The 25,429-nt window shown below is 51.3% G+C and overlaps 1 protein-coding gene across 4 annotated transcripts; it reads left to right on the top strand.

Moving 5' to 3' along the window:
- The first annotated feature begins 315 nt into the window (after positions 1-315).
- Positions 316-25,145, top strand: cluha (clustered mitochondria (cluA/CLU1) homolog a). Of its 4 annotated transcripts, XR_010324684.1 has the most exons (27): positions 316-644; positions 8,233-8,426; positions 9,008-9,179; positions 9,578-9,721; positions 9,820-9,944; positions 10,318-10,472; positions 11,064-11,189; positions 11,316-11,463; positions 11,804-11,896; positions 12,162-12,856; positions 13,305-13,897; positions 14,888-14,989; positions 15,124-15,224; positions 15,692-15,844; positions 16,062-16,124; positions 16,330-16,574; positions 17,646-17,730; positions 17,865-18,018; positions 18,504-18,643; positions 19,036-19,116; positions 19,216-19,341; positions 19,551-19,672; positions 19,850-19,943; positions 20,254-20,388; positions 21,067-21,140; positions 21,420-22,456; positions 22,495-25,145. XR_010324684.1 is itself a non-coding variant. In XM_064303445.1 (26 exons), the coding sequence occupies exons 1-26, from the start codon at positions 515-517 to the stop codon at positions 21,547-21,549; spliced, it is 4,293 nt and encodes a 1,430-aa protein (XP_064159515.1). In that variant the 5' UTR covers positions 316-514; the 3' UTR covers positions 21,550-25,145. The 4 variants fall into 4 exon arrangements, 3 of the variants coding, with proteins under 3 accessions (XP_064159515.1, XP_064159514.1, XP_064159516.1); XM_064303445.1 differs by having other exon boundaries at positions 13,305-13,810; positions 21,420-25,145; XM_064303444.1 differs by having other exon boundaries at positions 21,420-25,145.
- Positions 25,146-25,429: the final 284 nt, after the last annotated feature.

Genomic DNA, 25,429 nt, shown 5'->3' with positions numbered 1-25,429 from the left:
AAATAACCCAACTGTAGAGCCTAATATTGTGCTACTAAACCCATACACAATAGAGTCAGATTTGTGGATCGGAGTGCGTCTTGTGACTTTTTATTGAATTATTTATATAATAATTTCATGTTTCATCGTAACAACGAATATTACTCATGTATATGCATGTTTAAATACAACAAGATAAATTGTGGGGAAATTGTAGAACAGTTTCAATTTAGCACTCGATTTCGCGCTGCATTCTGAAACCGTAAAAGCGTTCTGTTATGGCCCAACATACTTCCCGTAGTCAGACGTTTGGGGGTGGGACAAACACAAAGGCAAAAGGGTCAAGAGGAGGAGAAACCACGTGGGATTGACAAGTCTTGCGTTGCCCTGTCCTTCTTGGAGAGTTGTTTCCGTGCGTAACGTTAGCGCTCTTTACATGTTGCGAGCTTGCTCGGAAGGGCAGCATCACAAATCAACAGGACTGAACAGAGAGACGGATTTCTGACACAAGACGTGAAAGCTGCCCGCACTGATAATGGTGAGCAAGACGGACGACATTCCGGCGACGGTACCAACCGGTAAGACAGCCGATCGCAACGAGGAAGGTGAGACGCTGGACAGCAGAGAGACCATGAAGGAGCCGCTGAAAGATCCGTGCGCCTGTGGTATGTAGCCTATCATGCAAATCCATGTGACCTAAGATATGTGATAGTACCAACACTGACTAGATCTGCGCAAGTTAGCCATTCATTCTGATACGCACATATGTGCAGCCTATACGTACTTGATCCATGTTTGTTGTTGCATATATCTTAACTATTAGCTAGCCGGTGGGTTTGAGCAGGGAATTGGATTACTGGCTATCTGTCTAGTAACCAGTTATCTGGCTTCCTAAGGTTATATGCGTCTCAAGTAAAGTGGCCGTTCCAGTATGACGATGTTTCCCTCATGGCTGAGATTTGCCTTTGAACATATAACGTTATCTAAGTTCCTCTGATCCGAATTCATGACATGGATTTTTATTCTCTTCGTTCACCAGCACGCCATGAATGAAGTAGACTTCCCTAAAGATTTCATTTACTTGATCGTTGAATTATATAGCAATGTCTGCAGAGAAAAGCACATCTGTATCCGCTTAGACGGGAACTTGCATAGATGTTTAAAAGTGAAGAACATTCACCAAGGCGTTCGTTGGATAACATGACATAGTTAAAATTTATGTCGGTGCTGGCTTGTCAGTCACAATGAACATGGCCATTCGTCCTTGGTTAGCAGTGGAAAACCTTCATAACTTTAGTTTGCTTGTGTTAGCTAGTTACTGGTTGTTGCTAATTAGGTAACTACTTAGCCAGTGATGTCATTCGGTCGCGAGTGATGTTTAAAAAAAAAAAAACGTCATGGTTTTGATGAAAAAGGCCAGGGTCCCTGAAATAGTATAAGTGTTCAAATAGAGGCCGAGTACTTTACGAATGCAGCATGACAGCGGAATAAATGTAACTAATGTTTTTGTCAAAACAACCCTCGGTAGGCAGGCGCACGCTGTCACACATGTGCTATAACAGCATGCGTGTACGTATGAACTGAAGGTCACCTTCAGTGGAACTGAACAATTCAAGGAACGACGGGGAAGAAACGTTTTACGATCTGTTCGATAAACGACATCTGCGACACTTAACCGACAGTTTCGGCGTAGTCCGGTATCCACGTTATTGCAGGAATGTTTGCTGAATGTTTTCTCAGGCACAAATGCAGCGGTGCAGCTGTCGGTACGTTGATTACTGACCCTGGCTCCCCCTATGAATTTGAACCTGAGAGGTTGTACGTTCGTTGACCAGGAAGCGGAAGTTTGCGCTCAGTTAAAGTCATGGTGCATGTATGGTAAGGGAAGGTTACACTAGCGAAACAACTTCGGTAAGTGTCACTTACCCAAGTTCTTTAACTTCAAGTGAAATATTACCTAGATTATATTGCGTTCAAGTATGACATACGTTGTCATGACGACGTATATTAAATCACGTTTAGTTTTGCGGATTAGCTCGCTAACTATTTACCTATCGCTTATTTTTGGGCTAACATTAAAGTTGTACAACTGCAGTGCACACGATAGTTGTTCCAAACCATTTCTGCCGATAGAGGACTTTGACTTGAGCTGTGTTGTCAGAGGCGTTTTGGATCTTGTGCCACGGTCATGAGAAGACATTTATATTAGTGACAGGCTATGCAACTGATGATTAGTAAAACTTTTGGCTATGTTGTAACTTGCATGTCTAATTTATTTAGGACAGGTCATCGGTCCTCGAGGACAGTTGGTTTTGGCACATTGCTGCCAATTGTGCGTAGAGGTTATCGTGCGCCAGGTTGTTTTTTGTGCACGGCAAGATTCTCTTAAGTATTGGCTGCTGCATCGTCAGTTGCTAACGGCATAATTCATACATTTTTTGAAAATGGCAATTCCTTGGAAAGTAAAGCTGCAGTCATTTGCATGCAATCCGATTTTTCGTCAGTTTATTTGGCAAAGATAAATTTTGCAAAACGTATCTGTGCCGTAGTTCACAGAGTTGCTGGAAATGGCCGCCTGCGACGCAGAAATAGCGGCTTTTGCGCCTGGACATTTGGATCGGTCAGATGACAAAGCATTAGACAAAGCGCCTGGTCGTCTTTGATTCATTTCGGATAAGGTGTTCGGGACCGATGCGGTTTATCAAAACAGGCCTTTAGACTGAGCTTCCGCAGCAGGTGTAGTTTTTGGTTACTGCAGAATAGCCAGGTGGCTCGAACTCGGCTTGCCTAATAAAACGGCAGTGTTTATTATTCTGTCATGACCTTCATTATGAGAAATATGGTCGACTGGGTGTTTCGGGGGTGTTTTTTTTGATCGCATACCGCTTATATTTGACAGCCATTTTACATCCAGGTATGGCGGTCAAACCATCAGTCAAAAGGGTTGTTTTACCAAAGGTTGAAATTCCAGTAAGGGTACTTATAAAGGTGCGTCTTGGCGCGAGTGGCAGACTCCTACAGGACCTGTCACGTGTTATTAGAGCGCAGAGATGGGGTAAAAGCAGACATGCTTTGAGGTTGGACAACAGGCTCGATGCTGCCTCATTTTGTTCCCTCGGCCCATTTAGAGGGGGGTGCTGGAGAATATCAGGAGAAGCTGCTGACCGCCGTATTTTGGGATTTCGCTTGGAAGTTTTTCAAATACAGACCCCCCAACCCCCAATCTTTTTTGTTGCTCTTTTGCCTCTTCAATTCCAGCTGTGAAGTGGCTAGATAGTGTGTAGTTTGCCTTGGATGTGGATTTAACCTTTATCATAAATTCTATCACTCCCTCAGCAAACGTGTTCAAGACAGTGAATGATTAATTTCCGGCTCTAGTTGGCTTTGCTTTCATTTTTTAGGCGTAATTCATATTTAAATTTCTCAATAATGCCATTTGTGCGATCAAATGCAAAAATAAAGATTTCATGGCTGTGCCCTATATAAAATCTTTTTATTTTACCTGGGAATCTAAAATTTGAATTGCATTTAGTTGGCACTGCTCTTGTCCCTGTCACCTGATTTTCACTTCTGTGCTGTCATGGCAACCGCCATGACCTTCGATTTCTGTGACATTCATCTAGAGGATTATGATGTGATTAATGACTCTGTAGTGAAAGCAAGCTGACGGTCAGTTATAAGCCCAGGAGAGGGAGACATGGAGGGTGAGTTAGTGATCAGAATAGCTGTGCATTACAGCTCTCTGTTTATCCTGTATGGATGGGGAGCCCATTACAGCCCATTACAGCTCTGTGCTTAGCCTGTATGGATGGGGAGCCCATTACAGCTCTCTGCTTAGCCTGTATGGATGGGGAGCCCATTACAGCGTCTCTGCTTAGCCTGTATGGATGGGGAGCCCATTACAGCTCATTACAGCTCTCTGCTTAGCCTGTATGGATGGGGAGCCCATTACAGCCCATTACAGCTCTCTGCTTAGCCTGTATGGATGGGGAGCCCATTACAGCTCATTACAGCTCTGCTTAGCCTGTATGGATGGAGAGCTCATTACAGCCCATTACAGCTCTCTGCTTACCCTGTATGGATGGGGAGCCCATTACAGCTCTCTGCTTACCCTGTATGGATGGGGAGCTCATTACAGCTCATTACAGCTCTCTGCTTAGCCTGTATGGATGGGGAGCCCATTACAGCTCTCTGCTTAGCCTGTATGGATGGGGAGCCCATTACAGCCCATTACAGCTCTCAGCTTAGCCTGTATGGATGGGGAGCCCATTACAGCTCTCAGCTTAGCCTGTATGGATGGGGAGCCCATTACAGCTCTCAGCTTAGCCTGTATGGATGGGGAGCCCATTACAGCTCTCAGCTTAGCCTGTATGGATGGGGAGCCCATTACAGCCTGCTCTGCTTAGCCTGTATGGATGGGGAGCCCATTACAGCTCTCAGCTTAGCCTGTATGGATGGGGAGCCCATTACAGCTCATTACAGCTCTCTGCTTAGCCTGTATGGATGGGGAGCTCATTACAGCTCTCAGCTTAGCCTGTATGGATGGGGAGCCCATTACAGCTCATTACAGCTCTCTGCTTAGCCTGTATGGATGGGGAGCTCATTACAGCTCTCTGCTTAGCCTGTATGGATGGGGAGCCCATTACAGCTCTCTGCTTAGCCTGTATGGATGGGGAGCCCATTACAGCTCATTACAGCTCTCTGCTTAGCCTGTATGGTTATACACTTTGTTGTACGTCGCTCTGGCTAAGAGCGTCTGCCAAATGCCTGTAATGTAATGTAATGTATGGATGGGGAGCCCATTACAGCCCATTACAGCTCTCTGCTTAGCCTGTATTGATGGGGAGCTCATTACAGCTCATTACAGCCCATTACAGCTCATTACAGCTCTCTGCTTAGCCTGTATGGATGGGGAGCCCATTACAGCTCATTACAGCTCTCTGCTTAGCCTGTATGGATGGGGAGCCCATTACAGCTCTCTGCTTAGCCTGTATGGATGGGGAGCTCATTACAGACCATTGCAGCTCTGCTTAGCCTGTATGGATGAGAGCTCATTACAGCCCATTACAGCTCTCTGCTTAGCCTGTATGGATGGGGAGCCCATTACAGCTCATTACAGCTCTCTGCTTAGCCTTAGCACTCTTTGGCCTCTCTTTTGGGGAAATACATTGGAGCGAACTGCACAGGCTGGGTACTGCAGTGCCGTGGTCACACATCACGGCCGGGTTCCTGACCGGAGATGACCGTTGGATAGCGCGGTTACTCTGTAACTCGGCGCTGTGAGGTAACGGCGTTGCGTGGAGACGTTATTGATTTGTCCGAACCCTCCTGCCCTTTGACTCCGAGCGATTTGCCCGGCTGGTCACGGCGGGCGGGGCGTTTTGCTCGGGTTTAAACTGTGTTTTTTTGGGCAGAAATGTCCGGCGTGCTCTGGCTTCCCCGTCCGCCGTCGGTCGTTAGGCTGGGCGCGGGTTTCCAACGCCTCCCTAGCCCTGTGTTTCCCCGCCGGCTCGCGCGGCCGCTTTGACCTTGAGCGACCCCCGTCATCCTTTCCTGAGCCGCTTCAGACGGTGACCCAGATTCCCCGTCGCCGCAGAAACTTCCTTTTGATCCCAGAGCTGGAAAACACGGAAGGCGGGGCGCCCCGGGCAGTGGGCACCCTGCTGTAGCCACTCCGGCCGTGTCCTCAAAGATAGCAGATGACGTGACAGACCCCTCATTGTGTGAGAGCCCGAAAGTGCCTGGTCACCATGACGATCGTGGCAGACGGTGTGAGAAAGCAGACCTCTCTCTGGCATCGCAGCTCGCGGCGCTGCGGGTTTGGCATTAACACGTCTGCCATGGGACAGGGACGGGGAGGGGGGGGATGGGGAGGCGTACTCTAGCATTAGGGTGGTTATCAGTTCTGCAGACTGTCTCCTTTAAGGCAGATTTGTTCAGTTAAAGTGTGAATCCAGTCCTGTGTTTCTGGTGTCTCGGGGTTACATTTTACCTGAATGGGAGGTGTCTTGTCCCAACCCCAACACGGCTCTGTCTTCACTGACCTAGTCCCCCCCGCCCCTCCATTAACACCACGTCTGCTTTTAACAGTGCTCTAGCTCTATTATCAGGGGGGTGTACTACAAAAGGAAGCTTAACATACCGAGAGTTTTTTTTTTTTTTTTTTTGCGCGTTGGCTGGCTTCACAAAACTTAACAAATGCAATCAGGCATAACCGGTATCACAGACGCGGCTATCAACTTGCTATGTGAACCACGGGCTTTGTTCATCAAACCCATTAAAATGGCCGTGTCAGCAAAAACGAGCCTATAGCAGTGCGGCATTTCTAACGGTTCTTTCTGGAGCTCTTAAACCTTACGCTTGATACAGGATATTTAAAAGATTGCCTGAAGCGATCGCGCCAAAGTTTATTCATGAACTCAAGAATCACAGGGCTCTGACCTTTGTCCCATAAGTAAGGGAAGTGGATACGGACGCGGAGTGTTCCAGAAGCTCGCATGTGTGGGCCTGCAGCTGCTTTCCCCTCGTTGAGAACGTAGCCAGCGTCTTTGAAGTGTTGCCTATCCGCAGAGAAAACCAGCCGATTAATTTGTTCTCTAAAAAATGTCTGCCTGGCGAAAACACCCATGAGCTCTATAGGATCTTGCAGGAATGGAGGCACCCTTTTCAGAGTTAATTGGGCTCGCCCTTAATTAAAGGGCGGGCCTTTTATACACTTCAGTCCGAGAGCCTGAACGTACAAAACCTTCCTCGGGCTAGGTTAGCCGCGCAGCGCAAGTTACAATGGCAATTTACCTTGATTTAAAGCGAGTCGGTTTCCTGACGGGATAAACTCAGGGTTAAAGCTTAAATTAGCTCGCTAACCCCACAATCTCGCTTTGTAGTAGTACACCCCTCAGGTCAAGTTTTAACCGTGTTCTAGCTATATTATGAGCAGTTCTGATTTTAACAGTGTTCTAGATATATTAGTGTCACTTCTGGTTTTAACGGTGCTGTAGCTCTATTATTACCAGTTCTGGGTTTAACAGTGGTCTAGCTATTTTAAAGTTCTGGTTTTAATACTGCTGTAGATATATTATTACCAGTTCTTGTTCTGACAGTGCTGTAGCTATATTATTTGGTCTGCTTTTAAGTGTTTTGGCTATATTATTTCCAGTTCTGTTTTTAACTGTGGTATAGCTCTGTTATTACCTGGTCTGCTTTTAACAGTGTTCTGGCTATATTATTACCAGTTCTGGCTTTGTCACTAGCTCCGGTTTTAATAGTATTCTAGCCATATTATTACCAGTGTTTTTGCTATGTTATTAACAGTTCTGGTTTTTACAGTGCTGTAGATATATTATTACCAGGTCAGTGCTCTAACAGTGCACTCTAGCTCTTCCCTCCCTGTTGAGTGCTGTCCACTTATCTGAGATGAAGGTCACATAATTCATAACTTTGCTCAAGGCTAGTGCCCCCTCCCCCTGCGGCCCTGACACCCTTCTGTCCTTCAGAGGGGGGAATAAATGGGCCAGGAGGGTCTTTACGAAAACAGACATGGCCGCTGTGACCCTGGTACTGGAGGCTCCTGGGTAATCTGATTTCTGTGAGGGGCAGAGCTTCATATTTAATACCTGTGTGTATCGACTGCCCTTCCGGTGTGGGCCGTTGTGTGCCACGGTCTGTATGAGGCGTGTGACTGCCGAAACACTGGAAAGCTGCAGCGCTTTCTGCAATGTTGACATAACCATGATGGATTCAGGTTTGCCCAGGATGTTAATAAAGGATATTGGGATGGCAGGTACGCCGTCCCGCCAAGTTACGCCTTGGCGGGGCGGCATGCCCCATACCTATACAGCACCGAGAGTTTGGCACTTTTCAGGGTTCCCTACAGAAGTACCCACAATGACCACCGACTCTCAGCCCTTACAAATAAAACAATTTAGGAAACATTGGGTAGCATTGCTTTGGAACACAGCCTCTTAAATTTGTGTGAACTAAAATAGCCAACATTGTTTCATGTAACTCAGTGCAATTTTAATATCAATACTTTTAATATCAGGCCTAGATTTGAAGTAATGACTTAAAGACAGTGCCTTGTATGTGTGAGTAACTTGCCATTTTTGTATGCTGAAAATGTGTTTTTCATCAGATAAACGATAATCCCAACGTTGTTATGCTTTTTTTTAACATACTGGCAGGTACAGTGAAGCATCGTGCATGGTTTATTTTTTACTCTAAACAGCCGTCTTCATGCCTGTGTCCCTCTTATAGGACAGAGTGCGCACTCCACAGTGATGAATGGGGATGGGCAGCATGACCAGACCGAAGAGGCGGAGTCTAAGCCGGAGGGGGGCGGAGACCAGGAGCAGGGGGAGGACGCCAACGAGCAGGAGGTGATCGTGATCCAGGACACAGGCTTCACTGTGAAGATCCAGGCCCCGGGAACAGAGCCGTTCGACCTGCAGGTACGGCCGCCCTGCTTGGCCATCGGGGCGGGGGGTAATGGGGAAAGGGTGTGGTTTGTTGCTGACTCTGGGCGGGGTTATGGAGGGTGGGGTTTGTGTGGCACAGTGGGTAAGGAACTGCGCTTGTAACCGAAAGGTTGCAGGTTCGATCCGGTAAGGACACTGCGTTGTACCTGAGCAGGTACTTACCTGCATTGCTTCAGTATATATATCCAGCTGTATAAATGGATCAATGTAAAATGCTGTGTAAAATGTTGTGTAAGTCGCTCTGGATAAGAGCGTCTGCTAAATGCCTGTAATGTAATGTAATGTAATGTTTGTTGCTGACTCTGGGCTGGGTTAAGGAGGGGGTGGGGTTTATTGCTGACTCTGGGCTGGGTTAAGGAGGGGGTGGGGTTTGTTTCTGACTCTGGGCTGGGTTATGGGGAAGGGGTGGGGTTTGTTGCTGAGTCAGGGTGGGGTTATGGAGATGGGGTGTGGTTTGTTGCTGCCTCTGGGTGTGGGTGTAGTTTGTTGGTGATTCTGGGTGAGGTTATGGGTAAGGGGTGTGGTTTCTTGCTGACTCTGTCTGTCCCACGCAGGTGTCCCCACAGGAGATGGTGCAAGAGATCCACCAGGTGCTGATGGACAGGGAGGACACCTGCCACCGCACCTGCTTCTCCCTGCAGCTGGACGGCAACGTTCTCGACAACTTTGCCGAGCTCAAGTCCATCGAGGGTCTACAGGAGGGCTCCCTGCTCAAGGTCGTGGAAGGTAAACCCCCCCTCCCCCCCCCAAACAACCCGCACTGTCCTGCAGCGTTTTGCTTCCCTCAGCTGATTCTGCTCTGAGGCTGATTCTGCTGCTCTGGCTGTCTGCTGCTTGAGGGATCTGTGCTCTGCGCTGATCTCTGCTGAGGCTGATTCTGCTGCTCTGAGGCTGATTCTGCTGCTCTGCGGCTGATTCTGCTGCTCTGCGGCTGATTCTGATTTTGTAGCTCTGCGGCTGATTCTGATTCAGCTGCTCTGTGGCTGATTCTGATTCTGCTGCTCTGAGGCTGATTCTGATTCTGCTGCCCTGAGGCTGATGCTCAGGATTTGCACTGCTCAGTGGTCTGAGTGTGTATATATCTGCGCGTGGCGTGTGCTCACTCTGTCCCCGCTCTCCTGTAGAGCCGTATACGGTGCGCGAGGCTCGCATTCACGTTCGGCACATCAGGGACCTGCTGAAGAGCCTGGACCCCTCCGACGCCTACAACGGGGTGGACTGCAACTCCCTCTCCTTCCTGAGCGTGTTCACAGACGGGGACCTGGGGGGTGAGTGTCCCGGCGGGGGGGCGGGGCAAGGGGCGGGGTTACCTGGGTAAAGTGGGCGGTGCTTGAGACTGACTCCACCCCCATCCTCCCCCTCACAGAGAGCGGGAAGAGGAAGAAAGGCAGCGAGCTGGAGCAGATCGACTGCACGCCCCCCGAGCACATCCTCCCCGGCAGCAAGGACCGCCCCCTCGTGCCCCTGCAGCCGCACAACCGCGACTGGAAGGTGAGCCGATCCCGACCGCCCGCTCATCCTCAGGCCGGCATGCGATTGGCCACAGCGTCGCCCAGGGAGACGGGTGGTTTCTATGGTCAGTTAGGTGGTGTCTTTGCTCCGGGCTGCAGTGCAATGTCTACATTGGTGGTGGACAGCAGTGGGAAGTAAAGTATGAGCTTCATGTGGACATGGATTGCACACGCATGTGCTTATGCCCAGTCTTGCTGTGACAACTGGGCACCCCTGACCGGGAGGCGGGGCAGCAAGCAGTCGGAGCTTTACTTCCTGGCCTGATGCCGGCCCGCCGGCTGATTGGCCGACGCCGGTGTCTTAAATGGTTGCCATGGTAACGCGTGTCTTTGTGTGGGGCGGTCTGGGGCAGCCCCTGCAGTGCCTGAAGGTCCTGACCATGAGCGGGTGGAACCCCCCGCCCGGAAACAGGAAGATGCACGGCGACCTGATGTACCTGTACCTGGTTACCGTGGAGGAGCGCCACATCAGCGTCACCGCGTCCACCCGCGGGTTCTACCTCAACCAGTGAGCGACCTCTGACCTTTCACTTCCCACCCCTCACCGCATGCAGAGGCCTACTGGCAGTGACCACAGATACTATTGATTCCCCTGATGCTTCTTTCCAAATTAGCATTCAATGGTCTTATCTCCCTTTCATTGAAAAATTGCAATGTTCTTCATCTCCTGAAAGGGAATTATTGGGGTATTACTGTCTCACAAATAAATAAATGTAACAAATCCACAAATAAATATAGCTGATTCACAAATAAATGCAGCAGATCCACTGACAGCCACGTTGACGCAATCAGAACAAGCTGCTATGCCCCCATAAATAATCCCTGCTTCCGATTTGTGATCCCTATCGTTGAATTTATTTTATTTTTTAGACAATAATACCCCCATAGTATACCTACGGAGTTAATGTACTATGAAAGCAATGAAAGTTTTGTTGTGTAAAAACGCAGCAGAAACTGCCATTATAAAGCAGCGCTTCCTGTAGTTTAGGAGGGGTGGGGACAGAAGGAGCTCAGGACCTGAGTATCTGGTGAGTGTTAAGGAGTATCAGAAGAGCAGTGTAGCTCTACATGCTAATGAGGCGTGCCGTCTGCGTTTCAGGTCCACCACCTACACGTTCAACCCCAAGCCGGCGAGTCCCAGCTTCCTCAGCCACTCATTGGTGGAGCTGCTGAGCCAGATTAGCCCCGCCTTCAAGAAGAACTTCACCGCCCTGCAGAGGAAGAGGCAAGTGCCCTCGCACCAGAGCTCGTACCTCAGCGTCTGCTAAACGCAAAAAATGTACATTTAGTTGAATGCTGATTGGTTGGGAGGCGTTCTCTCATCTCACCTGAAGCGTTCTGCCCCCTGCAGGGTCCAGCGACACCCCTTTGAGAGGATAGCCACGCCCTTCCAGGTGTACAGCTGGACGGCGCCTCAGGTGGACCACGCCATGGACTGCGTGCGGGCGGAGGACGCCTACACCTCCCGTCTGGGCTACGAAGAGCACATACCTGGACAGGTGAGGGCCGTCGTGGTCCAGGTCACTGCAGGGCTGTGACTGTGACGGGTGTGAATGGCGTGTGCAGGCGGCTAGGGCCTGTACACCTACCCAGGATGCATTTGTGACAGGAAATTTGGCGACCAGCGTATGTTTTTAACCTGACTGGGTGTATTGTTTCTGAATGTAATGTTTTTGGGTCATTTTATTGTTTGTACCCTTGTTGTTTGTGTTGGTAATCATGGTGCTTGTGTTTTTGCGCTTGTCGTATTTTTTTTACCGTGGCGTTTTGGTTTGTAACTGTGGTATGTGTGTTAGTGCTCGTGATTGGTGTTTTTTAAACTGTGATGTTTGTGTGTAGACGCGGGACTGGAACGAGGAGCTGCAGACCACGCGGGAGCTGGCCCGAAAGAACCTTCCGGAACGTCTGCTGAGGGAGAGGGCCATCTTCAAGGTGAAACAGTCACCCCCTCTCCTCGCCTCATTTCTTTTTTTCCTTTCATCTGTTAATTTGTTCTGGTTTTTTACAAGTGGGCTTCTCTTTTCTCTGTCATTGTTAATTTACTGCCAGGGCCCGGTTCTGGCAATATTGCTCCAGCAGATCCTGGTTCTGCCCTAACCCTTTGATTTGTGGGTAATTGCAGGTCATCTGCTGTGCTGTCTTCCCTTAACATTATTCATCCCTCTCTCTCTCTCTCTCTCTCTCTCTCTGTCTCCAGGTGCACAGCGACTTCGCTGCCGCGGCCACCCGGGGCGCGATGGCGGTGATCGACGGCAACGTCATGGCGATCAACCCGGGCGAGGACACGCGCATGCAGATGTTCATCTGGAACAACATCTTCTTCAGCCTGGGCTTCGACGTGCGGGACCACTACCGCGAGCTGGGCGGGGACGCGGCGGCGCACGCCGCCCCCACCAACGACCTGAACGGCGTGCGGGCGTACGGCGCGGTGGACGTGGAGGGTCTCTACACCCTGGGCACGGTGGTGGTGGACTACCGCGGCTACCGGGTGACGGCGCAGTCCATCATCCCCGGCATCCTGGAGCGCGAGCAGGAGCAGAGCGTGGTCTACGGCTCCATCGACTTCGGCAAGACGGTGGTGTCGCACGGCCGCTACCTGGAGCTGCTGGAGAAGACCAGCCGGCCGCTCAAGGTGCTCCGCCACGCCGTGCTCAGCGAGAAGGACCGGCCCGTGGAGCTCTGCTCCTCCGTGGAGTGCAAGGGCATCGTGGGCAACGACGGGCGCCACTACATCCTGGACCTGCTGCGCACCTTCCCGCCCGACCTCAACTTCCTGCCCGTGGAGGGGGAGGAGCTCTCGGCCGAGAGCCGGCGGCACGGCTTCCCCCGCCCACACCGGCACCGCCTGGCCTGCCTGCGCCAGGAGCTGATCGAGGCCTTCGTGGAGCACAGGTACGTGCGGACACACACTCACACACACACTTACACACACACACACACACACACACACACACTCTCATACGTATACATGCACACGCACACACACACATACATACACGCGCACACGCGCACACACACACACACACACACTCACACACTCACACACTCACACACACACACACACTCACACACACACACACACACTACACACACACACACACACTCGCATATGTGTACACATGCACACGCACACAACACGCGCACGCTCTCTCTCTCTCTCACTCACACACACAAATTCACTTTTTCACTCTCACACAACCACACACACATACACACTGCACGTATGCCTGCTGCTGTCCCAAAACACATTTTTTCACACACTGCCCTCTAGTGGAGAAACTGTGTCAAGTGCCCTGTCAGCCTGACTAAGCACTTTTTGTTCCTTGTGTCTGTGCTGCAGGTACCTGCTCTTCATGAAAATGGCCGCCTTGCAGCTAATGCAGCACAAAGCCAGTAAAGAGGGCAAGGCTGGGCCAGAGCTTGCTCTACCAGAGAGCAGTCCAGTTGCAACCACACCAGAGAGCAGTTCGACCGCGACCGTACCGGAGAGAAGTTCGACCGCGACCGTACCAGAGAGCAGTTCGACCGCAGCTGCACCAGAGAGCAGTCCGGCGTCAACCACGCTAGAAAGCGGTCCGGCTTCGACCGCACCGGAGGGCAGCGCAGCCTCGACCGTACCAGAGAGCGGTCCGGAGTCAACCGCGCCAGAGGCCGAACCAGCACTGACCGTCCCGGGGAGCGGTCCCGAGTCGACCGTCCCGGAGAGCGCTCCCGACTCCGCTCCGGCCCCCGAGGCACCCCCCGCTCGGGAGGACGCCGCCGTCACCGCGGCGACCGCCAACGGCTCCGTTCCCGCGGCGGCCGCGGCTCCGCTGGCGAACGGGGAGTGCGAGGGCCCGCTGGAGGGTAAGGAGGCCGAGGAGAGTATCCCGGGTCTAGCCCAGGCCAAAGAGCTGGCCCAGTCCTTAGCCGCGGGAGACGGGTCCGGTATCGGTACGTCCTTCGAGCCCCAGAGAGAGAGAGAGAGTCTGGGACAAGGGGTCACACTGACGCTGGAGAGATGCCAGTTTTCCTCTCGCTTTTGCGCATAAACGTCCCTGAGGGTTGGCGATGTGTTTAAAAAAAGGCCAGTCTTGAGTGTTCTGTCACGGAAAGCTACCGGAACAGGAGTGTTTGGAAGATTTAACTTTTCACCAAATAAAAAACTGGATTTGCTGGATAACCCCCATCCCCCAGTAGAACCATAGCCGCTACTGACCTTAGTGTGTAGTTTTAGGGATTAGATCGTAGTGTGGAATGAATTGCTTAAAGGGGGTGTATTGGGGGGGAATTTAGGGTAGGGTGGAGGCGTGTAGGGTGGGGGGGGGGGGTGTGTACGGTCACGCATCTCCCCAGCAGTGTGTCCCTGACTCCTCTGCTCCATCCTGGCATGGTCTGCGTCTCCTTTTCCTCCCGACCTCCTAATATTCACCTCCCTTAATCTCTCCTGCTTGTCCGTGGTGATCTTTAACCCCCCCACACACACACACACACACACACACACTCACTCTCACACACACACACACACACACACACACACACACTGATCCACGTGGCATTCCCGGGTGCTGCTTGGGAGGGACTGAATGAGTGTCACCGGGTCATGTGATTTAAAGAGACGCAGGGTCACCGATTAAAGGAGAAATTGGGTCGTGATCGAATGGAAGAGTGACGGGGTCATGTGATGTCTGTCTGTCTCTGTTGTTTTTGGCTCCTGAGTGATGTGTTGCCTGAGTTCCGATCACGTTGGGATGGGGGGGGGGGTTACTGTTAGGGTGTGGGGGTGTCTGTGTTGGGGTGTGGGGATTACGGTGTGGGGGTGTCTGTGTTGGTGTGTGGGGGTGACTGTGTTGCGTGGCTGCTGTGGGTGTGGTCTGCAGTGGTGGTGGTGTAGTTGTGGGCGGTTCTTACTGTGACTCCTCCCTCTCCCCCCCCCCCACACAGACCCGCGCAGCAGGGAGGTGGTTCAGAATGCCTGCAGGGCCGTGGGCTCCATCAGCCTCACCTCCTTCGACATCCGCTTCAACCCCGACATCTTCTCCCCAGGTACGTGTGTTAGTGCGCCTGTGTGCACCTTCGTTACCGTGCGTGTTAGTGTGCGTGCGTGTGTGTGAGTGTGTGAGTGTGTGAGTGTGTGCTTGTTGCCGGGCGCTGATACCCGTCTCTCTCTGCTGGCGCAGGCGTGCGTTTCCCTGACGACAGCGCTGAAGACATCCAGAAGCAGAAGCAGCTGCTGAAGGACGCTGCTGCTTTCCTGGTGTCCTGCCAGATCCCCTCCCTGGTGAGACTCCGCCCCTCCCCCCTATTTGCCCCGCCCACATCTTCTGACTACTCTTCCCTGTCCCGTATGCTCTCCCACACGCACTGTTGACTCTCCCCACACGCACTGTGACTCTCCCCACACGCACTGTGACTCTCCCTACACGCACTGTGACTCTCCCACACGCACTGTGACTCTCCCTACACGCACTGTGACTCTCCCTACACGCACTGTGACTCTCCCACACGCACTGTGACTCTCCCTACATGCACTGTGACTCTCCCACACGCACTGTGACTCTCCCACACGCACTGTGACTCTCCCTACACGCACTGTGACTCTCCCTACACGCACTGTGACTCTCCCTACACGCACTGTGACTCTCCCACACACACTGTGACTCTCCTACATGCACTGTTTTCTGGTTGAATCTGCTGCCGGATGACATGCGTACCAATCGTACTTTGTGTGTGTGTGTGTGTGTGCAGGTGAAAGACTGCCTGGATCACAGTGCTCTGCCCATGGATGGATCCACTCTAACTGAAACTCTTCACCAACGTGGCATCAATGTGCGTTACCTTGGAAACGTGCTGGAATTTGTGGACAAGACCCCTGCCAGAGCCCAGCTAGACCATCTCTATGTGAGTCAAATGCTGATGGTGCTATTATAAACATCAGTCTGTATGTGACACAGTCCAGAAACGACACTTGGGTTAATTGTTTGCCATTTAAAAGTTGGAAGCATTCGAAATGAGTGAAGGTTGAGAATTGAAGAGATGCTTTATTTAGTGAATGAGATCTTTGCACCTTCCAGTTTCAATGTTCTAATTTCTTGCCATTGTTTTTTTTTTTTTGTAGAAAATTGGAATCAGTGAGCTGATTACCAGATGTGCCAAACACATCTTTAAAACATACCTCCAGGTGAGTCTCTCTCTGTTGTCTAGCATTTGTGAAATATTGTTGGTAAGGAAGATGCTATTAGCGATAGTTTCTGTATAGCAGAGGCCAAGGTTGAGGTGCAGTGACAGTTAATTCTGGGAGACTGAGTTTGTGCACTGGTGAATTCTGGGAGAGTGAGTTTGTGCACTGGTGAATTCTGGGAGATTGAGTTCGTTCTATGTTCCAGGGGGTGGAGCTGTCTGCGCTGTCGGCGGCCGTGAGCCACTTCCTGAACTGCTTCCTGAGCTCGTTCACGGACGCGGTGGCGCACCTGCCGGCCGACGAGCTGCTGTCCCGCAAGAAGAACCGGCGGCGGCGGAACCGCGTGCCGGGGGGCGGAGACAACACGGCCTGGGCCAGCCTGACGCCCTGCGAGCTGTGGAAGAGCATCACCTCTGAAGCTCAGAGCTACTACCACTACGGCCTGAAATGGTGAGAGAGAGAGAGAGAGACACAGACACACAGATACTCACTCACTCACTCACACAGAGCTACTACCACTACGGCCTGAAATGGTGAGAGAGAGAGAGACAGAGCTACTACCACTACGGCCTGAAATGGTGAGAGAGAGAGATACACACACACACACACACACACACACACACACACAGAGCTACTACCACTACGGCCTGAAATGGTGAGAGAGAGACACACACACACAGAGCTACTACCACTACGGCCTGAAATGGTGAGAGAGAGATACACACAGAGCTACTACCACTACAGTCTGAGATGGTGAGAGAGAGACACACACACACACAGATACTCACTCACTCACACAGAGCTACTACCACTACGGCCTGAAATGGTGAGAGAGACATGCATACACACACACACACACACACACACAGCTACTACCACTACGGCCTGAAATGGTGAGAGAGAGAGACACACACACACACACACACACACAGAGCTACTACCACTACTGCCTGAAATGGTGAGACTCATACATACACACACACACAGAGCTACTACCACTACTGCCTGAAATGGTGAGAGAGACATGCATACCACACACACACACACACAGCTACTACCACTACGGCCTGAAATGGTGAGAGAGACATGCATACACACACACACACACACACACACACAGAGCTACTACCACTACGGCCTGAAATGGTGAGAGAGACATGCATACACACACACACACACACACACACACAAACACAGCTACTACCACTACGGCCTGAAATGGTGAGAGAGACACACAGACACTCACTCACATACATACACTCACACACACAGAGCTACTACCACTACTGCTTCAGATGGTGAGAGTCACACATGCACACACACACACTCTCTCACACACACACACACACACGCAGAGCTACTACCACTACTGCCTGAAATGGTGAGAGACGCGCACACACACACACACACACACACACACACACTCACTCAACACACACAAACATACTATACATACACACTATGACTCACACTATGACCCATAACCCTGTTTTTGGTGTGTGTGTGCGTGTGTGTGCACAGTGAGAGTGTGGACCAAGCGGTGGAGAGATATGGGCTGCAGAAGATTACCCTGCTCAGAGAAATCTCTATCAAGACTGGCATCCAGGTAACGCCCCCCCCCCCACTCTGCTCTGCCCCCTCTGTGCCCCTCCCCATTCTGCCCTGTGCCCCTCCCCCTCCGGTCCTGTGCCCCTGCTCTGATGGTACCCCTGAGTGACAGGCCTGTGTCCCGCCCCTCAGATCCTCATTAAAGAATACAACATGGACAGCCGGCACAAGCCTGCCTTCACTGAGGAGGACATCCTCAACATCTTCCCCATCGTCAAGCACGTCAACCCCAAAGCCTCCGACGCCTTCCACTTCTTCCAGAGCGGCCAGGCCAAGGTCCAGCAAGGTACGGGGCTGACCACCGAGACAACACGCTACGCACTGTCCCCGTACGCTACGCACTGTCCCCATACGCTACGCACTGGCACCACACGCTACGCACTGCCCCCATACGCTACACACTGGCGCCACACTCTACGCACTGTCCCCATACGCTCCGCACTGGCACCACACGCTACACACTGTCCCTATACACTACACACTGGCACCACACGCTACACACTGTCCCCATACACTACGCACTGTCCCCACACGCTACGCACTGTCCCCATATGCTACGCACTGTCCCCACACGCTACGCACTGTCCCCACACGCTACGCACTGTCCCCACACGCTACGCACTGTCCCCATACACTACGCACTGTCCCCACACGCTACACACTGGCCCAAAGACAACACACTACGCAGTGCCCCACCCTCTCCGCAGACACACCCCACAGCGCTGCATGGGCAGGGCAGCTGGGCTCAGGTGTGTTTTTGTGCGTGCGCAGGCTTCCTGAAGGAGGGCTGCGAGCTGATCAGCGAGGCGCTGAACCTCTTCAACAACGTTTACGGCGCCATGCACGTGGAGATCTGCGCCTGCCTGCGCCTGCTGGCCCGGCTCAACTACATCATGGGAGACCACCAGGAGGTACGCACACACATGCACACACACATGCACACGTGCGCTCACACACCTACAGCACGCACACACACAGAAACGCACAGAAACACACACATAAACATTCATAGAACTGCACACAGAGAAATACGCATGTGCACAGAAATGCACGCTCGCACGCTCAGTCATATTGACCGACTTACTTGTAGACACACACACACACACACACACGCACACACACGCACATTGGTGGTTGTGTTCCTGTGTTTGTTTTTGTGTCCGGCACAGGCTCTCTTGGTTGGCCCTGTTTCGATGACTGGAATGCGTCATTAATAAGGTGTGTGTGTTGTGTCTGTGTCTGTGTGTCTGTGCGTCTGTGCGTCTGTGCGTCTGTGCGTCTGTGCGTCTGTGTGTGTGTGCAGGCCCTCAGTAACCAGCAGAAGGCCGTGCTGATGAGCGAGAGAGTTCTGGGCATCGAGCATCCCAACACCATCCAGGAATACGTGAGTCTGAGCGCCACCTCATTTCCTGTAACCTCCCCCGTCAGCGGGCCCGACAGGAAGTAGTGACCGTGGCCCCGCCCCCTCTCTTCCTGTCCGCAGATGAACCTGGCGCTGTACTGCTTCGCCAACGGGCAGCTGTCCACGGCGCTGCGGCTGCTGTACCGCGCGCGCTACCTCATGCTGCTGGCGTGCGGGGAGGACCACCCGGAGATGGCGCTGTTGGATGTACGCGAGTCCCCCGAGGAGCGGTCTCTCCGCTTCCTTTCCACACTTTCCACAAAGCTTAGGATAGCCACACTTAAATCGGAACTCTATGGTTGACTGAACCAACTCATAACCTAAAGAAATGCGATAACCACAGTTGTAAGGTCACCAAAGTAAACTTCTTTAAGTGGTGTAAAAGTTGCCGTTGTCTCCCCCTTGTGGTGACCCAGAGCAACATCGGCCTGGTGCTTCACGGTGTGATGGAGTACGACCTCTCCCTTCGCTTCCTGGAGAACGCCTTGACCATCAACTCCAAATACCACGGGCCCCGCTCCCTGAAAGTGGCCCTCAGGTGAGGCCCCCCCACTGGGGTATGGGGGGGGGGGGAAAGGGTGCGCTTCTGGCACGGTAGGGTGTAGCAGGTTTGATGGTGGCCTTCGTGCAGTGCCTGGGTCTCGCTGCGAGACGGCTTCATTTCCCTGGGGAACGGTTTTTCTGACGCGCTGCGTTTTCTGTCCGCTCCTTGCAGTCACCACCTGGTGGCGCGAGTGTACGAGAGCAAGGCCGAGTTTCGCTCCGCCCTCCAGCACGAAAAGGAGGGGTACACCATCTACAAGAACCAGGTGGGCCCCCGCACATTTCTCACCTGTTCATCAATCTCACGCTCACTTTCTCTCTCTCTCTTTCCATCTCTCTCCATTTTTCTCTCTCTTTCACCTGCTCTTCTCTCTCTCCCTTTGTCATACTGCATCTCTCTCCATTTCTTAAGTTAATTTTTCTCTTGTAGTGTGGAACGCATAATAAACAAAGCCTTGTAGTAATGGGGCTCAGTTTGCAGGACTGAACACCCAGTGCTTGTGAAGTTCCCGCGTTGCTGACATCACAGGTCACGGTAAGGTGTAAGCACAGCTGACCTCTGACCCCTGGCTGCAGGTGGGGGAGGGGCACGAGAAGACGAAGGAGAGCTCGGAGTACCTGAAGCACCTGACCCAGCAGGCCGTGGCCCTGCAGAGGACCATGAACGAGATCTACAAGAACGGCTCCAACGCCAGCATCATGCCCCTCAAAGTACGGAGCCCTGCGTCCGTATGTGTGTGTGTGTGTGTGTGTGTGTACGGTACCCTGCGCGCGCGTGTGTGTGTGCAGTACCCTGCGTACGTCTGTGTGTGTGTGTGTGTGTGTGTGTGTGTGTGCAGTACCTTGCATCTGTGTGTGTGTGTGTGTGTACGGTACCCTGTGCGTGCGTGCGTGTGTGTGTGTGTGTGTGTGTGTGTGTGCAGTACCCTGCGCGCGCGTGTGTGTGTGTGTGTGCAGTACCCTGCGTACGTCTGTGTGTGTGTGTGTGTGTGTGTGTGTGCAGTACCTTGCATCTGTGTGTGTGTGTGTGTGTGTGTGTACGGTACCCTGTGTTGTGTGTGTGTGTGTGTGTGCAGTACCCTGGCGTACGTGTGTGTGTGTGTGTGTGTACGGTACCCTGTGCGTGTGTGTGTGCAGTACCCTGCGTATGTTGTGTGTGTCTGTGTGTCTGTCTGTGTGTGCAGTACCTTGCATCTGTGTGTGAGTGTACAGTACCCTCCATCCGTGTGTGTGTACAGTACCTTGCACATGTGTACAGTACCCTACGTTCTTCATGTGTGTACAGGACCATGTGTTCTCCACGTGCGTACAGTACCCTCGTGTGTACCGGGTTTACTTTGTGTGGGTGTGCTTGTGTGGCTGGTCTGACGGTGTGTTTTTTCTCTGTAGTTCACAGCTCCCAGCATGGCCAGTGTTCTGGAACAGCTCAACATCATCAACGGCATCATCTTTATCCCCCTCAGGTAAGACTACCGGCCACACTATATGTGCAGCCCAGTACATGGCCCAGGGTTCGAGCAGGGCTACTATAGGACGTCCCAGGAACCCAACCCCTTCTTGTTCTGCAGCAATGTGTATTTGTAAACCCCCTGCTCTGTGATCTGTAATGTGTCCATGTACACCCCCTGCTTTGTGATCTGTAACGTGTGCATGTACACCCCCTGCTTTGTGATCTGTAACGTGTGCATGTACACCCCCTGCTTTGTGATCTGTAACGTGTGCCTGTACACTCCCTTCTGCAGTCAGAAGGACCTGGAGACTCTGAAGGCTGAGGTTCAGAGACGGCAGCAACTGCAGGAGTCTGGGAAGAGCGAGGAGCAGCCGGAAGACTGCCAGCTGGAGCTGGATGACAAACTGCCTGTTGATGATTAACACAGCGCCCCCTCTGGCTGGAGGCCATGGAGCAGCAGCCATGCTCTTGAGACTGTGGACTTGAGTTGTGTTTTAAAAGAATTTTTGGATGGGAGGAGGATCAGGTCAGAAAAGGAAATCTATTGACAGAGCTGATAAAATAATAGCCAGGGTTGAATTGAAAACAATAATAATAATAATATAATAATAATAAGTGTGTACATGTGCAATCAAGGGTGCAGAGTGTGGAGAAGCTGATTTTCGCCTGATTTTTGAGGTGGAGGAGGCAGGTGGAGCAGTCTGGGGAAGGGCGGTGAAAGGACGACGTTAATGTCGATGCAGTCTTGCCCGTTCTGGAGGCTCCGCCCTTTTCCCGAGGCTCCGCCCTCACCAGCACCTCCTTTCCCCAAGACCTGCAGAGAGCTCCCCCTAGTGTGCCTCTGCTGCATCGCACTAGCTCTCCCTCAACTCAGGTGAATTTTACTGTGTCCCAGGGAAGAGAGAGGTGAATATTTCAAACCTAGACCACGCCTCCCAAACAGTTAGCCCCGCCCCCTCTGCCCCTCTGCAGTTCTTCATTGCTGCGTATAGCTGGCTGCCAGGTGATCGTGGTGTCATCGAGTAGATTTACACAAGACACATTTATTCCGACGTCGCTCAAACAATCTAAGGTTTATTCGTGAAATGCATTGTGGGTAATACAGCTTTTTTTTAAAGCCGAGGGAAGCCATTCTCTGTAGATTATTTATCAGCAAATTTAAGAAATGTCTATTTTGCGTAAATCAGAATCCGTGGGATATGTGTATATCTGTATATCTGAGTTTAGCCATATTGAGTGACGGGGATGGAAATGGCGAGTCGAACACGTCCAAGTTCACACTAAGACCAGTATAGGCCCCGCCTCTCGCGCAAGTGCGTTCGTGCGGTCGTGTGCTATGTGTGCTGCGTAAGTGCGTGCGCATGTAGGGCGTGTGTGCGTGCGCACGTGTGTGTGTGTGTGTGTGTACGCGCACTGGGACTTGAACGCAAGAGTGGAGGACGCTGTTGCTTGTCGAATATATTTTTATACGCACGACCTTAGCTGTGGGGATGGTTGTCGGGTTAATGCGATGTTGATTGTTGCCTCATGTTCTTGGCGGCCTGATTGTAGATTTTGCTGCTGTTCTTCAGTCTGACCTGAGGGGAGGAACCACTTTTGACCAGGAGGAAGAATTCGAGCCAGACGATCTGTTAAGGCCCTATTTTTTTTCGTTTTTTTTTTTAACGGGTCAGCAGTTTGCGAGTTCTGTGACTGTCATAATGTTTCAGTAACGCTTGGTTTGCGTTTATCCGAACAAACTCAGAGCGGTGTCCAAAGGTAGACGGGCGAAGGGCTTTTACGCGTAACGAACCAAAAAGAGGAGTGGCGGGGTGGGGGGGTGTGTGTGTGTGTGCGGAACGCCTAACGGGCTCCTGTGGGCTGCTCGCGTACACCATAACCGCTCTGTACCAGGAGGGGAATGTCAAAGCTGTGTGCATCCCGACCCCTTGCTGTTGTTGATGGGGAAAAAAAAAAAAAATGTCTGTTCAAGTGTTTGGAGCAAACTGGCCTTCGCAGGAGGGACCTGGTGCCTGTGTGTGTGTGTGTGTTAGGAAACAGAGCTGTGTTGGGACTGAACGGCGACCCGGCGCTGCTTCGGTGCGTTTGGCACGCAGCGTACTGGCTTCGCCGTACAGCTGGACTGATGTGTGTGAACTGTGTGTGTGTGTGTGTGTTTTCCCCCCCCATGCTCTCCTGTTGCAGTACCATTAACCACCATTGAGCTGTGCTTCAGAGACTGCATTAAATTGAGGATTTACAGAAGCGTCTAAATTTGAGAACGAACGGTTTCTTTTTCCCTGGGGACGAGGCGATGCATATCTACGTATAGATAGGATGCATATCCTGTCCCGTACTGTCGGACCCCACGTAGGACTGTAGAGCGACAGGACCCCGCTGGGAACAGTTTCATATGAAATGTGTGACGAAGAGGAGCAGGCTCGGTTTTTAATAAAGTGAGAGGGCGTTTGTGGCTTCATTTACGGGCCAAGCGTGCCATGAAACTAGAGTTAAGTATTTTGCCCTCCGTACACGTGTACATAAGCAAGGAGTCGTGGGTAATACTGGTGCTTAAACTTACCTGCAGTTTGTTGAACCCTTTCTTATGGTATTCCCCCCACCTGGAGTTGTGTTCTGATTGTGATATCATATTTCACACAGTGCATTTAGTGTAGTATCTTTCACAGTACATGTGGACAGCTGAGTGCATGAGAAGCCTGGTTTCTGTTGTTAAGATGTTGAGTACCGTTCGCTTTGCTCTTGCTATAAACCACGTGATAACAAACATCTGTTGTACTTTACCCCCTACAAAACAAGATCACAGCGTATCGTCTTACCCATTAGTATCGGTAGAAATTAACATTTTTAAAATAACTTTGTGTAGGGTGCATCAAACACTTGTACATATGAAACCTACAGTATGGAGCCTTTTCTAACTCAAATGAATCACAGCTCCTTGTAGTACATGATTATCTGTGCCGAGAGCTTTCCAAAATGTGAATGTTAAATTTTCATATTAGATTACTGAATGTTCTTTGATCAAATGCAGTGCATATCTCCACAGAAATGTTACTCTTTCATACAACTTAAATTGTTTTTCATGTGACTTAGAAGTGTGGAAATTGACAACCCATTCTGAAATTGAATCTGAAAACGTAAGGATTTTGGTATGAATGTTGCGTATGTGTGTGTGCAGTGAGATTGCTCCTGCATACATTTGAATGATATTTCATAGACTGACGGGCCTGTTTGGGTAAGAAAAACGAATCTGTGGGGTTCTAATACGGTTTGGGGGGGGGGGGCATATTCCCTTATTGGCCTGTGACTGATCAGTGTTAATACAGCTATAGGGCTGTTCCCGGTCAGCATTACTGTACCTACAGGGCTGTCCCTGATCAGTGTTACTGCAGATACGGGCTGGGTTTACTGCAGTATCGAAACCAGGCCTTGCCAGTGTGTCATTTGGCCTGGCTGTGTGTGTATGTGTCCTGCCTGGCTGGCTGAGTGTGTGTCCTGCCCGGCCAAGTCGAGCCATTTTCCCCACGGACGCCTGTTCTGAAGTGTAATGCTTCCTTCAACCTCAGACGTGCACAGCTGTATTCAGAATTCCAGCTCCTCCCTCCTTTCTTCTCCAGCTGTCCGTACATGTGACCTGCACATCCACAGCACACACATACATAATCACGGTCCTGGTTCTTTCCTGCTTTGGCCCCGCCCCGCCCCGCCCCGCCCCGGCTCATCCGGGCCCTGCACTCTTACTGAAGTGGCGGGCTGTCTGGCAGCGGCTGGGACTGTTCAGCAGTGCCTCTTCCGACGCGAAACGCACACCGTCCAGAGTCGGGACGTCCCAGGATTCCTTTCACCCACTTTAACGGAGGAAGACGTTTCTCCAGCGCATTGTGTGTGTGTGTGTGCGTCTGTCTGTCTGTCTGCTTGTTTCCTTGCTGTGTGGTGTCTGTCCCTCTTGACAAATAATCCCTCCTTCCTTTTTGGTCTGAGTATGCTTTTGTATTAAAATAAAGAAAACTAGTTAATAACATTTTGTTTGGATTCTTTGTTGAATTGTCTGCAACTACTGTATATGAATTTAATACCATGTTTGAAATTTGAAATCTAACACACACTGCACTTTCACCTCCAGGACAGATGGGATGTTCTGAGAAATGTAATTCTGAAATCTAAAATTCTGTCATTTTCAACAGTAATTCCAAAATTACTAATGTACTGACCCATCACTTCCACCAACAACTCTGCATCCAGAAGGCCTCCCGTCCAAGTACACGGCAAGCCCAGCCCTGCTACGATTTCGCAGGTCTACATTGG

The sequence above is a fragment of the Anguilla rostrata genome, chromosome 12, assembly GCF_018555375.3.
Source record: "Anguilla rostrata isolate EN2019 chromosome 12, ASM1855537v3, whole genome shotgun sequence".
NCBI classification, from domain to species: domain Eukaryota; kingdom Metazoa; phylum Chordata; class Actinopteri; order Anguilliformes; family Anguillidae; genus Anguilla; species Anguilla rostrata.
The sequence above is the reverse complement of the archived record's forward strand: the minus strand, read 5'-3'. Positions and strand labels throughout refer to the sequence as shown.

Coding starts and splice junctions, on each gene's coding strand:
- cluha (XM_064303444.1), top strand. CDS start 515: ATGGTGAGCAAGACGGACGACATTCCGGCGACGGTACCAACCGGTAAG. Junction 9,722..9,819: donor CACAGACGGGGACCTGGGGG/GTGAGTGTCCCG, acceptor TCCCCCTCACAG/AGAGCGGGAAGAGGAAGAAA. Junction 19,673..19,849: donor TCCCTGAAAGTGGCCCTCAG/GTGAGGCCCCCC, acceptor CGCTCCTTGCAG/TCACCACCTGGTGGCGCGAG.